General features: G+C 46.9%; 1 protein-coding gene across 1 annotated transcript; it reads right to left on the bottom strand.

The window, feature by feature from the left end:
* On the bottom strand, positions 1–13,546 carry Cd3e (CD3 epsilon subunit of T-cell receptor complex). The gene is made up of 9 exons (XM_075966109.1): positions 13,468–13,546; positions 13,252–13,354; positions 11,057–11,074; positions 7,466–7,480; positions 3,888–3,905; positions 3,239–3,451; positions 2,097–2,264; positions 1,516–1,562; positions 1–635 (listed from the first exon to the last, which is right to left on the bottom strand). Exons 2-9 carry the CDS (start codon positions 13,298–13,300, stop codon positions 579–581), a joined length of 585 nt encoding a protein of 194 aa, XP_075822224.1. The 5' UTR covers positions 13,301–13,354; positions 13,468–13,546; the 3' UTR covers positions 1–578.
* Between the last annotated feature and the right edge of the window lie 3,154 nt (positions 13,547–16,700).

Below are 16,700 nucleotides of genomic sequence, written 5' to 3'. Positions count from 1 at the left end.
TTTTCTAGTCAACACGCTTTATTGCTTTGCCACTAGCGGAGAGGATTCTGGTATATTCACAGAGATGCAGATGACTATCTAAATAAAGATTTAAGATAAAACCTGGAAAGGGGCTCACAGCACCTGCTAGGCTAGGACCTCTGCCAAAGATCACCCAGTCCATTCCCAGAGAAGGGTGTAAAACACAGAGTTGGAAATACAGAAAGCTATAGGGAAGGGCTGCGGAAGAGGGCCAATTTATATGCAGGAAAAGGAGGGGACTGGCGGCAAAGATAACATCTGTGCAAAAAAGAAGGAGCTGGCAGGTACTGGGGGGCTGGAATAAGCATCCCGACAACATGGCTGGCTGAGGGTCTGATCACCCATGATGCTTCAGAGGATAGCGAGGCAGCAACATCCCAGTATTGAACACTAGCAGAGGAGGCAAGAGAGGAAGCAGAGGCAAGGTTCCAGAACATGTTCACCAGATGGCTGAAGAACAATTCTGTGGGGTCCACAATTTGTCCAGAGAGCAGGGAATAGCAGGGTGCTCAGGGGGCTGGGGCTGGGTCCACGGAAGGCAGCATCTCTTCTTTCTGTCAGACTGCTCTCTGATTCAGGCCAGAATACAGGTCCCGCTGGGCTTTGCGGATGGGCTAAGGGTGGAACAGGAGCCGTGATTGATTAGGAGGACGAGAGGAAGGAGATAAGGAGGAAGAAGCACTGGGGTGTAGGCTGCCTGTAGGGTAAGACCTCTGGGCTTGGAGTTGGGGGAGTCTAGTTGTAACTGGTACAGATTTGAGCCAGCCATCTCCTTCTGGAAGCCTCCTACCCAGTAAGGGAGATTGTAAAAACTCGCCTCTAGCACTTTTGTCAAGCTTAACTGGAGGCCCTGAGGGAACACTAAATACCCCATTCCTGGTGCTCAGATTTTGTTCAATTTGTCCAGCGTGATAGAGAAAAATTTTAGCAGTTGCTAGTGCATGGTCACAAAGAAGGCAGCCCTGGCGCCAGGTATTAAGTCAGATGGTGGCCTGGTGGGGAAGAGCTATAGTGCCTGACTGTGCATGCATGTGGTGTGTGTGTGTGTGGTGTGTCCTGTGTACATGTGTATGTGGTGTGTATATGTGCATGTGTGTGTGTGTGAGTGTGCACGATGGAGGGAAACTAGGGGCTATTTGCCCATCAAGCACCACCCTATTTTAATGACCGGTTGACAGCACTGGCATCTGCCAGAACACCATTCTCATCTATCAGGTTAGCATTTGCATAGGTGTTATCCTCCACAGCCGAATCTCAGACAACCAACAAGTGAGAGAAAGAGAGATGTCTCCCTTCCTCTAGTCCCCTGCCTCTACATGGTTGTGGAAGCCAAACAGCCTTGGAGATAGTCCTGACTAACATGAAGAAGGCGGAGAAGGCACAGGGGTAGCCTGTCTGGGAGCCCTAGGTGTCTTGCAGACAAGATGGACCGTGCCAGCTGGACTCCTCTCTAAAAGGAGCCCCCTCCAACTTCCTGCCCACTGTATCCGTTACCTCATAGTCTGGGTTGGGGACAGGTGGTGGCCGCTCCTTGTTTTGCACTGCAGAAAAAGAAGAAATATATTGTTTCCATGCTGAACACCAGTCTTGCAGTGAAGATGGTAGCTAGGAGATCCAGCCCGGGGGGGGGGGGGGCGGGTCCTCTTTGTCCTTTCGTCTAATCTCCCTTTTCCATCCAGCCCTCCGTCCTCTTTTCTTTCCTTTGTCCCATCCCTGAGGCCTCCCACTCTGTTCTCATCACTTGTGATTTTGCTCCAGCTCAGGTTCTCCCATTCTCTCTCCAGGCAGAAGGAAGGGGACAAGGTGGGAACTAATCCTGAGATCTCTCTGCCCACAGTTTGGAGGTTGAATCTGCTTCCTGCAGGGCACTGCCAGGCATCTGAGGAAACCCAGTGTGTTGTTTTCAGAGGTTTTTTAGGGTGGAAGGAGAGGAATGATCTTGGACGGGAAGCCCTCTCTGTAGGGGTCTTGGTATCACAGAGAATGTGCTACAGAAGCCGTTTGGAATCTGCTGTACAGTTACTGCCCATCCCGGCCTGGGCCAAATCTCCTCTGACCCAGCTCTATGGTTTTACCTCTGGGCCTGCCACCAGCACCGGTTCCTCGGGTCACAGGCTTGGCCTTGGCCTTTCTATTCTTGCTCCAGTAATAAACCACCATCAGCAAGCCCAGAGTGATGCAGATGTCGACGACGATGATTATGGCCACTGCTGTCAGGTCCACCTCCACACAATTCTCACACACTACAGGGGCAGGGGTCGGGGGAGGGAGAGAAGTGACCCAAAAAGGAAAACACCAGGACGTGGGAGAAGAGGAAGAAACAAATGAAGACAAGTCTTCCTTCAACACCTGCATGCCTGCCAGCACTAACCAGAGCCCTGCCCTGCGATAGCAATGTGGGTGATTGTGGTCGGAGGCTCTGGAGTCAAACAGTCTCGGCTCCATCACCCATTAGTGTGGGGATTTTCAGCCCACTCTGTTTTCTCATCATCTACTTAGGAATAAAACATGTGCTTAAGCTATATGGTTGATGTGGGGATAGCAGGAAAGGACCACGTGGTATAAACCTTGAGGCTGGAGTTCAGTGTGCCCCAGGCCCTTGAATAACTGAGGCATGTGTAGGGATTACAAATACACGATTTAGCCGGGTAGTGATTGCACACGCCTTTAATCCCAGCACTTGTGAGGCAGAGGCAGGTGGATCTGAGTATAAGGCCATCCTAGTCTACAGGGTGAGTTCCAGGACCGCCAGGGCAACACAGAGAAACCCTGTCCTGGAAAAACAAAAATAAAAACAAAAACAAACAAGCAAAACAACAACAAAAACAACCTCCAAACCAAATACAGTGCTGGATAAAGGCAGCACTTCCTATTGTCGACTGTGATGCCTTGGTTAGTCTTTCAGGTAGTGGCGCTGAGTCTCTCTGCAAGTCCTCCTGATGAAATGTATCTCTGATGCTGGTCAGTCTAGATTCTGAGTATGTCACAAGGCAAGTGACCCAAGCCTGCCTCTGGGGGAACTTTTTATTTTACGCCTAGTACCAACTGAAGTGACCTAGACAATCCCAGGCCACTGTGAATCTGTTTTTCAGAAATGCTGGTACTGTGTGGTCCCAGGGAGCCAAGGACAGAGTGCAGGAGGAGCTTTGAGATGACAGGGACTGTGGCTGGCTTGGGGGATTCTCGAGAAAGCTGTTTGGGGAGGAACCTGAGTTACCTCTTGCTTTCAGGTAGAGGTATGCGTTCTTCTTTTTGTCGTCTGTGTAGCAGGCGTAGTAGCCGCTGTCCTCAACTTCCGAAAAATCACTTAGCGTGAGTTGTTTGCTATGCTCTCCAGACAGTACATTGTCATCTTTTTCCCATTTTATGTCACCACTGTCTAGAGGGCATGTCAGTTCGATCTTGGTTCCTGAGATGGAGACTTTATAATCTGAGGAAAAAGAGAAAAGGGAAGGAGTTTGGAGGGGAAATCCATAAAAATTTCACAAATGGCAAATTGGTTCTTAAGAGGCAGCCAGGTACAGGAGATTTTTCATCACTGGGGTTGAGATTTGCTTGGCAGAGGGAGGTATCCTGACTGGAAAAATTGGGAGAGGGGATGTGTGTACAGATGGAGAGGCAGAGAACCTTCTGGAAGGTGGCTTTAGAGAGTAGACAGTCACATAGGGAGTTGGAAAGGGGAAGGTGGAAGTGAAGGAAAGTCCACAAAAGTCCTCATTTGGTATCTATCTAAAGTAGATGCTGGGAATGTAACAGGGGGCTCTCAGTTCTTGGGGCTGATCTCCCCCAGTCTGTCTCTTCCCCTCCACCCATCCCCTCGTCTGTACTTCTGCAGGACATAAATAAAGTAAGCACTGTAGACTCACGTTTCTGTGCATCAGTATCTGCAAATGAGAAAAGAAAAGAATAGTAAGAAAACAATCCTGGTTTACACTTACATTTGACGTAAATATTTTTCTAGAGGGAGTAGGTACCAACACCCCAAGAACTGTAAACCCCAGAGGTGAAGTCTGGAGTAAACCCCCAAAATATGCTCGTGCATAATCCAGATTCAAACTACAGGAGCTTGTGCTCCCAAGCCTGAGCTATGGAAATTAGTGCGTTAGTCATAAGACGGAGAACTCTAGGGCAATTCCTCATTCAGCCAGAATCATCTTCCAGATAGCTGTCACAGGGTCTTAAAGACCACCGTGCATTGGAATCACTGGTTCTCGGGCCTATGTATTTCCCATGATTTTTCTCTTTTGGTTTGAGACAAGTCTCACGCACTCAAAGCTGGTCTCATATTTGTTATGAAGCTGAGGGTGATTTTCAGCTTCTGATCCTCCTGCCTCTAACTCCTGAGCTCTGCGATTCTAGGTGTACACCATCATGTCCCGTTGGTGTGGTGCTGGGGCTTGAACCCAGGACTCTGTGCATGTCAGGCAGGCACTCTGCCAACTGGGCCACATCCCCAGCCTCTGATGTTTTCCCTTAAAGCTAATGAAGCTGCTTGCTATCGAGATCAAATATCTTACTCAATATACTTTCCTCCACATTGCCTCCGAATGGCCCAAGGAACTCGGCACAGAGGATGGCTCTTTCTGGAAGGAGCGACTTGGCTTTAACACTATCTCTGAGCATAATGAACTCTCCCTTATTTGGTTGGAGGGGGAGCTACAGATACAGACAACAGAAATTCACTCATAAAAACCACTATAATTCATAAAAACTATAACAGGCAAGCCGGGCGGTGGTGGCACACGCCTTTAATCCCAGAACTCGGGAGGCAGAGGCAAGTGGATCTCTGTGAGTTCAAGGCCAGCCTGGTCTACAAGAGCTAGTTCCAGGACAGGAACCAAAAGCTATGGAGAAACCCTGTCTTGAAAATCAAAAGCAAAACAACAACAACAACAACAAAAACCCGTAACAGGCATCACTGTCCTAAGCAGTGGGCTGGCAGTGGTCCTTCTGGAAGATTTGTGGCTGGATCCTGGACACTACTGAGATATGCCACAGCCCTGATATGACAGAATCTAAACTGGAAGAGAGAAAATGGTGGTGGCATTTTCTCAGACACGGCACGTTCCTAGGGAAAGACATGAATGACGAGGCTGTGTGAGGAGGAGCAAGGCACTCAACCTCTCTGAACTTCAGTTCTTTCTTTTTCTCTTTTTGAAGTCTTTATTGTTTAAGACAAAGTCTTGCTATTTTACTTGGTCTGGTCTCACATTTTCAGCCTTCCTGCCTCAGTCTCTCGAGGGCTGGGATTGCAGGCCTGCATCGTGGCTCCTAGTCTCAAGTCTCTTCATCAGGGAAGAGGAGATAAAATGGGCACTGCAGAGAGAGCATCTGAGAGATTCAAAAGAATCCCGAAGGTGAAAGTGAATGCACATAGCGGATGCTCATGAAAAACGTGGCTTTCTTTCCTCCCTTCCTTCCTGGGATCCTGCTTCCATGAAAAACAACTGAGCCCTAACCCAGTAGCACCACAGCCTTCTGCCTGGGACTTCACACAGCCCGCTCTGCCAGCCAGCAGCTGGAAGCTGGGTATCATCCCAACAGAGGATGACTTCGACTTAATAATTTTACCATTGATGTTTTCTAGAAAGCTTTTGTGAATCCGAAATCACAAATAAGATAGACTAAAAGTAAACAGACATTACTCTATGTTTAGGAGGTTTTTCTGAAAACATGTAAAAAATTGCTTACAACCATATTGGTCCATATTCAACATGAGAGTGTTGATTTACAAGGACCAGGAAGTCCATGTTTAGAAACAGACGTGTTCACAGACAGTTTGTACACAACCATGGCATTTCACAATGGTTAAGAAATTGAGTTTCCTATAGATTGCTTATCTCTTATTAATTAGATTATATTTCTAAGTTTTCACCCCCCTTATTTAGGGCAACAGCTAGAACATATATGCACAACAAACTTTAACATTTATTCTTCTACTCAAGTACTAACCAGTCTGTCTGTGCTTAACTTCTAAGATATATATCTCTCCAACCCCTCTCTCTTTGAGACAGGGTCTCACTGTGTATGTAGCCTTGGCTGGCCTGGATCTTGCTATATAGAATAGGCTGGCTTCCGACTCACAGAGCTCCATCTGCCTCTGCCTCCAGAGTGCTGGGATTAAAGTCGTGTGCCACCATACTCATTTAATCCCTTTTAAACAATTTAAAAGAAACTTTATGTGTATGTATATACAAATGTTTTCTTGTTAGTATTCACACATGTACATGGGTGCTCACAGAGGCCAGAAGAGGAGGCCATGTTCCCTGAAACTGAGTTCTGGGAACTGAACTTTGGTCCTCTGAAAGAGCAGCAAGTGGTCTTAACTGCCGAGTCATCTTTCTCTAACCCCCCTCAAAGTTTGCTCTCTATAATATATACATATAATATATTATACATACATAATAATAGATATTATACATAATATATAAATGTATATATGTACATATTATGGAATAGCTAAGAGTCATCTACTGACTTCTGTCTTGCAAGTACTGTTGTGAGTGTCTTAAATGAATCAGTCACTAAGTCCTCACATCAATGCTACAAGTTGTTTCCATTTTACACACAATGGTCAAATGTCACAGATATTAAGAAGTTACCCACTGCCTGGTGGTGGTGGCACACACCTTTAATCCCAGCACTCGGGAGGCAGAGGCAGGTGGATCTCTGTGAGTTCGAGGCCAGCCTGGTCTACAAGAGCTAGTTCCAGGATAGGCTCCAAAGCTGCAGAGAAACCTTGTCTCAAACCCCTTCCCCCCTGCAAAAAAGAGTTATCTATTAACACCCAAGAAGGAAACTGAATCAAGATTCTACTAAGGCCGTCAAGTCTCAGGGTTAGATTTTTGTCTCCTCTGCCTCAAGCATCCTCTGACTGTAAAGTACAAGTAAAGCCTATTCAACTCTGCTCAAGATGCCCACCTGAGCCCTCCCCAGCTCTTTGCAGAGTTTGCCATTCTTTTTCATACTTCACGTTTTCTCTGCACCTACCCATTGCATGCAGCACACTGTAGCATCAAATATTTGCTTCTCTTAAAGACAACTGGCTTTTTGAGGACAAAGAACTAGCAAAATATTAATATTCTGTTCATTTCTTCATGCAAACACTTCATTGAACACCCACTATGGGCAGACACCAAGAACAGGCAAATGAAATGCCGTCTCTGCCTTCAAAGAACTTAGAGTTCACACAAAAGCAGACAGAGAGGCTGCCTGACCCACAACCACGCGTGTGCCTTTCCCTCGCAGTATGTGCAGGGACTCATGCATGTACAGCTCTAGCCAGCCATGGAAACTAGGGGCCCAACCCGGCACATCGCACACAGATGCCCCCGTCTCCCTCCGCTAGTTCTGGTTCCCACTGCACTCTTGTTCCCATGGTGTCTGTCGTCTGATTAGTTTGTTCCCCGGATGAGAAGAGGCTGAGAAGAGCGAATCCTCTTACCAAACTCCGCGAAATCTGAAAGGGAAGCAACACGAGCTGTCAGTTACATTCTTATCTGTGGCTGAGATCCGTCCCTGCTCCCGTGGGCAAGGACCCTCCCCTCAGTCTCAGCATAACGGGTCTTGAAGTTTCTTTGGCTGTATGTGACAAGCTGTTTGGAGTCTTATGTTCTACAGCCTGTATCTCTTGGCTATGCACAAAATGGCTGCTGTGGACACCGGTTATACATGGAAAGGGAAGGAGCCTGCTTTGAATACACCGTTGCTTCTCTCTGTTTGGAGGCACTGACTGAACAGAGAAGCTTCCAAGATTGGGACAGTCTGGATCTAACTGTTCTGACTGAGAATGTAAAGTTCAGGCTAGTGCACACATAAATACCTACATTCAGATTGTGGTTGTGGGTGTGGACCCAAATGCCACCCCAACTAGGGTTACCCTATACACGCATCTGCATCTGGCCAACCTCACATCCTCTCCTAACCTCATATCAAACAGGAAAAGCAGAAGAATGAAAACCATTGGTACTTTTAACTTTTTATGTGTATGTTAGCGTTCCTGTATGTGTGTGTATGCATGCATGTGTGTATGTGTGTGTGTGTGTGTGTGTGTGTGTGTGTGTGCATGCATGTGCATAGAGGCAGACCTTCTGCAATAGTTCTCCATCTCTTTGCTTTTTCGGACACGATCTTCCACTGAACCTGGAGCTTGATGACTTGGCTAGACTGGCTGAATAGTCCCAGGGATCCTCCTGTCTCTGCCTCCACAGTGAGTGGATTATGCTTGCTTTTTTTCAGTGTATGTTTTGGGAATCTAACTCAGACCCTCGTTCTTCTCACACAAATATTTTACCAACTGAGCCACCTTCCCAGATCTACTGAAAACTTTTTAACAGTTTTAGGTTGTTCATCATTTTCTGCAGTCTCTTTGTTCCCTAACCTGGGACACATCTATGAGGCAAAGGGGTGAAAAATCTCTGTCACTGTTGCCTGTGGAATCTCTATGGGAAGCTTTGATAAAACTGCACTCCAAATCCAGTCAGTTCTGAGAAACACATTCTTCAGGGACTTGGTCATTAGGTGAATGTCACAGTCCACGTGTACCAAACTAACGTAGAGAGCAGAGCTTGTTCACCTAGATTACAGTGTAGTGTGTGCCTGCTGTACACCTACAGTGTAGTGTGTGTCCACTGTTCACCTAGACTACAGTGTAGTGTGTGCCCACTGTTCACCTAGACTACAGTGTAGTGTGTGTCCACTGTTCACCTAGACTACAGTGTAGTGTGTGCCCACTGTCACCTAGACTACAGTGTAGTGTGTGCCCACTGTTCACCTAGACTACAGTGTAGTGTGTGTCCACTGTTCACCTAGACTACAGTGTAGTGTGTGTCCACTGTCACCTAGACTACAGTGTAGTGTGTGCCCACTGTCACCTAGACTACAGTGTAGTGTGTGCCCACTGTTCACCTAGACTACAGTGTAGTGTGTGTCCACTGTTCACCTAGACTACAGTGTAGTGTGTGCCCACTGTCACCTAGACTAGAGTGTAGTGTGTGCCCACTGTTCACCTAGACTACAGTGTAGTGTGTGCCCACTGTTCACCTAGACTACAGTGTAGTGTGTGCCCACTGTCACCTAGACTACAGTGTAGTGTGTGCCCACTGTCACCTAGACTACAGTGTAGTGTGTGCCCACTGTTCACCTACAGTGTAGTGTGTGTCCACTGTTCACCTAGACTATAGTGTAGTGTGTGCCCACTGTTCACCTAGACTACAGTGTAGTGTGTGCCCACTGTCACCTAGACTACAGTGTAGTGTGTGCCCACTGTTCACCTACAGTGTAGTGTGTGTCCACTGTTCACCTAGACTACAGTGTAGTGTGTGTCCACTGTTCACCTAGACTATAGTGTAGTGTGTGCCCACTGTTCACCTAGACTACAGTGTAGTGTGTATCCACTGTTCACCTAGACTACAGTGTAGTGTGTGTCCACTGTTCACCTAGACTACAGTGTAGTGTGTGTCCACTGTTCACCTATAGTGTAGTGTGTGTCCACTGTTCACCTAGACTATAGTGTAGTGTGTGTCCACTGTTCACCTAGACTACAGTGTAGTGTGTGTCCACTGTTCACCTAGACTACAGTGTAGTGTGTGTCCACTGTTCACCTATAGTGTAGTGTGTGTCCACTGTTCACCTAGACTACAGTGTAGTGTGTGCCCACTGTTCACCTATAGTGTAGTGTGTGTCCACTGTTCACCTAGACTACAGTGTAGTGTGTGTCCACTGTTCACCTAGACTACAGTGTAGTGTGTGTCCACTGTTCACCTATAGTGTAGTGTGTGTCCACTGTTCACCTAGACTACAGTGTAGTGTGTGCCCACTGTTCACCTAGACTACAGTGTAGTGTGTGTCCACTGTTCACCTAGACTACAGTGTAGTGTGTATCCACTGTTCACCTAGACTATAGTGTAGTGTGTGCCCACTGTTCACCTAGACTACAGTGTAGTGTGTGTCCACTGTTCACCTAGACTACAGTGTAGTGTGTGTCCACTGTTCACCTAGACTACAGTGTAGTGTGTGTCCACTGTTCACCTATAGTGTAGTGTGTGTCCACTGTTCACCTAGACTATAGTGTAGTGTGTGTCCACTGTTCACCTATAGTGTAGTGTGTGCCCACTGTTCACCTAGACTACAGTGTAGTGTGTGTCCACTGTCACCTAGACTACAGTGTAGTGTGTGTCCACTGTTCACCTAGACTATAGTGTAGTGTGTGTCCACTGTTCACCTAGACTACAGTGTAGTGTGTTTCCATTGTTCACCTAGACTACAGTGTAGTGTGTATCCACTGTTCACCTAGACTACAGTGTAGTGTGTGTCCACTATTCACCTATAGTGTAGTGTGTGTCCACTGTTCACCTAGACTATAGTGTAGTGTGTATCCACTGTTCACCTAGACTACAGTGTAGTGTGTGTCCACTGTTCACCTAGACTATAGTATAGTGTGTGCCCACTGTTCACCTAGACTACAGTGTAGTGTGTGCCCACTGTCACCTAGACTACAGTGTAGTGTGTGCCCACTGTCACCTAGACTACAGTGTAGTGTGTGTCCACTGTTCACCTACAGTGTAGTGTGTATCCACTGTTCACCTAGACTACAGTGTAGTGTGTGTCCACTGTCACCTAGACTACAGTGTAGTGTGTGTCCACTGTCACCTAGACTACAGTGTAGTGTGTGTCCACTGTTCACCTAGACTACAGTGTAGCCTGCTGTTCACCTAGACTGTATACTGTAAAGTGTTGTGTCTACTGTTCACCTAGACTGTATACTTAGTTGTTGTGCCAGGCCTATAAGCCTTTGAAGTATGTAATTGCACTGAACAGGGTATCACAACACAGTAGTAAATATCTGTGTCTCTACACACAGAAAAGATACAGAGAAATACCAGGTGATGGGAACTTTGCAGTTCCATTATAATTGCATAGTCTACTGTTGTACGTGCCATCCCTTAGTTACAGACTGAAACATTGTTATTTGGTGTGATGGCTGAACCAAGAACACTGGCTTGATTTCACAGCAAAGAAAGAAGTCATATCTTACCATCCTGCCAAGTGCCATCTGGAAAACAAACAATAAAATAAGAGTTAGTAATGCTCTGAATGCCTGGAATTCTAAACAAAAAGATAGTGTTCCTGTCTCATTGTCACTGGCACCTAAAGTCCTTTCCACCCACCATCAGCTTAGTCCTTTCTATACACCATACAGGATGTTTACTGCAGGGTATTGGGCAGGGGTCCCCAGCCAGTTCAGGGGAAGCTGAGCAGGGAAACAACTGGCATTGAACACAAGTGCAGGGTGTTTAACAAGCAGAAGTTAATCAAGTTGAGGCTCCTTTCTGGGTGGCTCAAAAAAGAACAAACAAGGGTTGAAGCAGACTCTCCATTTTGAAAACTGTACTCTGACTTCAGAAGGAAAACAAGCCCTTGGTAGGTACAGGTGTTGGGGTTCTCTCGGTCTCTGGCTCCTAAGAACTGGACAGCTCAAATTTTCCATTTGTTTTCTGCTTGAGACAGAGGTAGGGATATTTAAAACCCCGACTACTCATCAGCTAAAGCCTGTGCATCCGGGCTCTCCTGGTCCCCTCACTCAGCACTGACTCGAGTCTGTTACAGTGATCAATCCTCCCACCCCCACACGGCCTGAGCCCTTTGTTTATGAACAGCTTCTGTATAGGGTGAGGTGTTTTCCTATCCCCATAGCAGGCAAGGCATATTGCTAGGGAGCTTGAGTCTTTAATAGTCTCCTTAGCCCCCTCCCCCTTTCCTCTTCAATCTTCCCTCATTACATTTGTTAACATTTACCTATTTTGTATGTAGGCATGTGGGCACATACCTACATGTGTGATAGGTCAGAGAACAACTAACAAGAATTAGTCCTCTCCTTTCACACGTAGAACCTAGGGATGAAACCCAGGTCGTCAGCCTTGGTGGAAGGCACCTTCACCCACTGAACCATCTCAGAGGCTCTCCTCTTTTTTAAAAAAAAATTTATGTGTTTTCATCTATCTATCTATCTATCTATCTATCTATCTATCTATCTATCTATCTATCTATCGTTTTAATTAAAGGGAGAGTACCATTTACCATAGATCCCTAAGAAAATGCCTTGGCTGTTGGGACTTGCCCCTTGGGACTTCAAGTGTGTTCCTTGAACTAGTCTCAGATTAATAAACATGAAAGCTTTTCAGAAATGTGGAATGTTGAGGGAGGTGACTGCACAAGCTTGTAATCCTAGAACTCTCGAGGCTAAGGCAGAAGAACGTGGAGTTTCCGAGGAGCCAACCTAGACTGCATCACGAGGCTCTGTTTCACAAGCAGCAGCCACCTCACCCAGCACCCCACTGAAGATGTGTGTATACTCAAGCTTAAGGAAGCCAAGGCTAAGCAGGAAATGGAGGTACAATGGCTGCGGCTCTCAGAGAGGAGCCCAGCTGCGGCAGCACAGTGTTTCCTAGCTCTTTGACAGAAAACTCTCATGAGCCATTTTCCCTCACAAAGTGCAACCCTTCCGAGCACAGGCCTTGTAGACGGGGTTTCCCAGATCAACTGCAAGACTTGCTGACCATTTAACATTGAACAATTTTTCAATCCCGCGGTGACAACTTCTTCTGTGAGTCAGGGCCTGTACCCCCTTTCTTCCACAGAAGAAGTAAGAACCGAATTGGTTAACCCGTGGAAAGTATTTTCTTTACACAGCGCACACACTTAGCAAATGGCTGCTGTGCACTCAGGCATTATTTATATCGCATGTGTACTCACAGCTATTTATAATTTATACCACGCCTTGCTTCAGAAAACGGACTAAACTAAGTGGAATCTCTTGGTCACTTTCAAAAGACTGGGAATGACAAAGGGTTTGTCTCAAAGCTACTAAGCTGGGCAGGGCCCGGATCTACCTATCGTCTCTCCCCCAAAACCAAGCGGAGCTCACTCTGCCCATTCCCTCTGCGTTCTAAAGTGTTGCAGAGTTTATAGCCCGATGGGTTCGTTCTCAAGACAGACAGACCTGTTCCCTCAGTTGATGTGATCCACCCAAGCGGTTTCCTCTGTCTGTCTCCTGAACAGTCTCCTCCGCACCTGGGCTCCAGCCCTCATCCCCCATACCCCCCAAACGACAAACATCACCAACAGTTCCTTGAGTCTTTTAGTGAGTGAAGCACCAGCTGCACCAGATGAGGCTACGAGTCTTGGAATGGCCTGGGAAAGCGCCTCCATTCTTCATTCTTGCCTACTCACCTACTAGGAGGCTGAGGCCCAGAACACTCCAGAAAGCGTTCCACTGCATCCTTCGCAGAAGGCTCGCTCTACTAATATGGCGGACACAGCCAGCTCATTATTTCTGAAAATGAAACCGGAAAAGTTTTCAGCGTGCTGGCTGTATGTAAAGACTCTGGATCGCTGTTTGCAATAATAGGATGAGAAGAAGGGCGCTTTTTACGAGGAGAAACTTACCATTTCTGAAGAAGGCACCCGAAGTAGGCAGGGGAGGCAGGTGTCTGAACCCCACACAGGAAGTAGCAGGGCCTCTGGGCCCGCCTGCTCCACGTCACTTGGAAATGTTTGAAATGTTTCAGGCAGAGGCCTCCACCTCGGTTGACTGAGGAAATCTGGGCCTTCCGGCCTCCCCATCAGGATAAGCAAGGGGGCTCTGGCAAACTGAGTTCTGTGAAAAACACTTACCTGTGCCCTATGCAAAGCATGTCCACACTGAGGGCGTCTTCCTTGTGCATAACCCCATCAGCTGAGGCAGGAAGACATTGAAACACTCAGTATCTATCTGTCTTCTTCCTTGGCTTTGAGCAGCAGGATGGAGCCAGCTCAGTAAGAAGATCTGTGAGAGGCTTTGCTCTTTCTTTCTTTGAGACAGGATTTTGCTATAAGGCTCCCCCTGGCCTTTCACTGCACATGCTAAGCAGGTACTGAACCCTGAGCTACCGACACAGCTCCCTTCCTATGTCCTGACGTCATGTTAAAGGCTTTATTCATACACCCTCTAAGGGAACTGCTATTATTATTATTTAAAATCTAGCAAAATCACTTCCTGAGTTATAAGCAATGATCTCTTTGAAAAAAAAAAAGCTTTCATTGAGTCTGTTCTCTAATAATTTCATACATGTATAACATGTCTTCTGATTATTATTTTCCCTTTCTCAACAAGTCTTCTTCATACAGTCATGTTTTTTATTAATTTTTACATTATTGATTTGTTGTATGTGTATATGTGTGGGCACATGCATTTTCCAATGTGTGTGGAAGTCAGACGACAATGAGGGACTCAGTTCTCTCTCCACCACGGGAGTCCCAGGTTTTAGTTCAGGTCTTTATCTGTTGAGGTATCTCTCTGGCCTTTCTATTTTTATTTTTATGATATCTACTGAGTTTAACCAGGATTATCTGGATGGCAGTGGGTTTGGAACAATCCGCTGGCACCTCAGTCAGTACAGGACTGAAGAAAATGACTGCCCCTCTCCCAGAATTCCTCAACAGCTCATAGCTCGGCAAGAAGGCTTAGGGCTGCATAGGAACCTCCCCAGTTCATGATTGCTGATAGGCCAGTCACAGGCAGATCAATTGCTGGCAGCCATAGCTACTGCAATAGAAGGTCCTGACTGCATGGCTGCGGCAGCCCCAGAAGATTGCATGGCTGCGGCAGCCCCAGAAAACTGCATTTCTCAGCCTTTCTCCCATTTCCCTACTCATATTCTTTTTGCCCATCCCCTGTCCTAGAAAAGTGATAGTATCAGGTCCTTTAAAAAGTCTTGTGTGTGTGTGTGTGTGTGTGTGTGTGTGTGTGTGTGAATGTGTGTGAACATGTGCGGAGGTGTTGTGGAGACCAGAGGCTGAAGCTGAGCTCTCTTTCTCAATCCCTCTCCACCTTATTTTTGAGTCAGGATCCCCACTCCCCACCTTGCTACCTCACTCTCTGGATCTTGCTCCTTCTCCAAAATGATTACATTTTATTTATTCTTTCACAATTCCATGCCTATATACAATATATCTTAATCCTGTCCACCTCCATTTCTCCCTTCTACTCCCTTTAGACAGTTCCAATACATCTCTCCCCACTTGTTTTTTTGCCCCTGTAACACACTGAATCTTACTAATGCTGCCTGTTGGGATGTCGCCTGACCTTGTTGGCTTTGTCTCATGCAGGTAACCATGGCTGCGGTGAAGCTCATGAGTGTAATGGCCATGCCGTGTCCAGAACACAGCATCTCATGGCACACCCCCATCCGTGGACTCTCACATTCTCTCTGACCTCTCTTCCTCAGTGTTCCCTGGGTCCCAGGTGATTGAAATTATGTTGTGAGGCTTGGTGGCAGGTTCCTTTTTCTACTGCAGCATCTCACCGACCTGATTCTTTAATATTTTTATATAAAAAGTTTAATTATGGAAGCAATACACGTACATATTAAAAACAACGAAGAGCTCGGAAAACAGGAACATTATGCCCCACCTCCTCCCACCCCATGCCTTTCCCCAGGGGAACCATAACGAACCCCTACTCTCTGAGTATATCTTCACATCTCTAAATGTGCACTGTCTTCCTTTGAGTTCTCTGGGAAATGAACCTTGAGGTGGAGATCTGTGTGCAGGTGGCTCATGGGAATGCAGAACACCTGCAAGGCAGGGACAGAAGTTGCCTGAATGAGCGAGAGGGTCAACTTCGGAGAGGCAGCCACACAGGCCTCAGCCAACACCAGGGTGCTTTCCACCAGTCCACGAGTCCGGTGTTGTCTTGAATTAAGGCAAAGGGCGCATCACCCTATATAAACGTAAGCTGTTCCTGGGAGGGGGTGTGGACTTGGGTGAGGCAGCAGGTTCTCCTGAGGGGTGGCTCACAGTCAGAGATTCAGTCCATTATCACCATGGCAGGGAGCATGGTGGCGTGAAAGCAGACATGGTGCTGGCTACATCTTGATCAGAAGGCAGCAGGAAATGGACTGTGACATTGGGCCATATCTTGAGCATAGAAGACCTCAAAGTCCACCCCTATTGTGATGCACTTCCTCCAACAAGGCCATGCCTACTTCAACAGGGTCATCCCTCCTAATAGTCACTCCCCAGGAGATTATGGGGGCTAGTTACATTCAAATGACCACACATCTCTCCAGCAAGATGCTTTGTTTAAAAAATTTACTTTGTCTTTGAAAATTTCAAACACATATTCAATATATTTTGATTTTTATCCATCCCTATTGTCTCCCCCTGGGGCTCACCAACCTGCTTAGGACTTCATGTCCTATTATTATTATTATTATTCCTCTGAGCTCAATCATGTGTGAGTGAGCATAGAGCTATCCACTGGGGCAAGGCCAGCCTACCAGCCTACCAGCATCCACACCCCAGAGAAAAGGGGGTCTCCCTCTCTTCTCCACTAGGAGTGGTGTCTCTGGACTCCCACCCCATCCACGTGGGGATTTGACTACTCTTGAGCAGCTGTCATGCAGGAACCACAGCTGCTTTGAGCTGATGTGCGGCATCAGCCATGCCGTTTCAGAAGACGGCACTTCACGGTTCTCCTTCCCATCCTTGGCTCTTTCATCCGTCCCGTCCACTCTGCTGCAATGTTCTGCCAGCCTTAGATAGAGGTTTGGAGGTGAGGTGCAGAGGATGTTTGTTAAATCCATCAGGCTGGCAACTCCAGAAGGATACGGCATGTGACAGGACCAGTGGGACCATGT

Source organism: Microtus pennsylvanicus, chromosome 3, assembly GCF_037038515.1.
Source record: "Microtus pennsylvanicus isolate mMicPen1 chromosome 3, mMicPen1.hap1, whole genome shotgun sequence".
Lineage (NCBI taxonomy): Eukaryota > Metazoa > Chordata > Mammalia > Rodentia > Cricetidae > Microtus > Microtus pennsylvanicus.
This window is presented reverse-complemented; position numbering and strand designations above follow the sequence as displayed.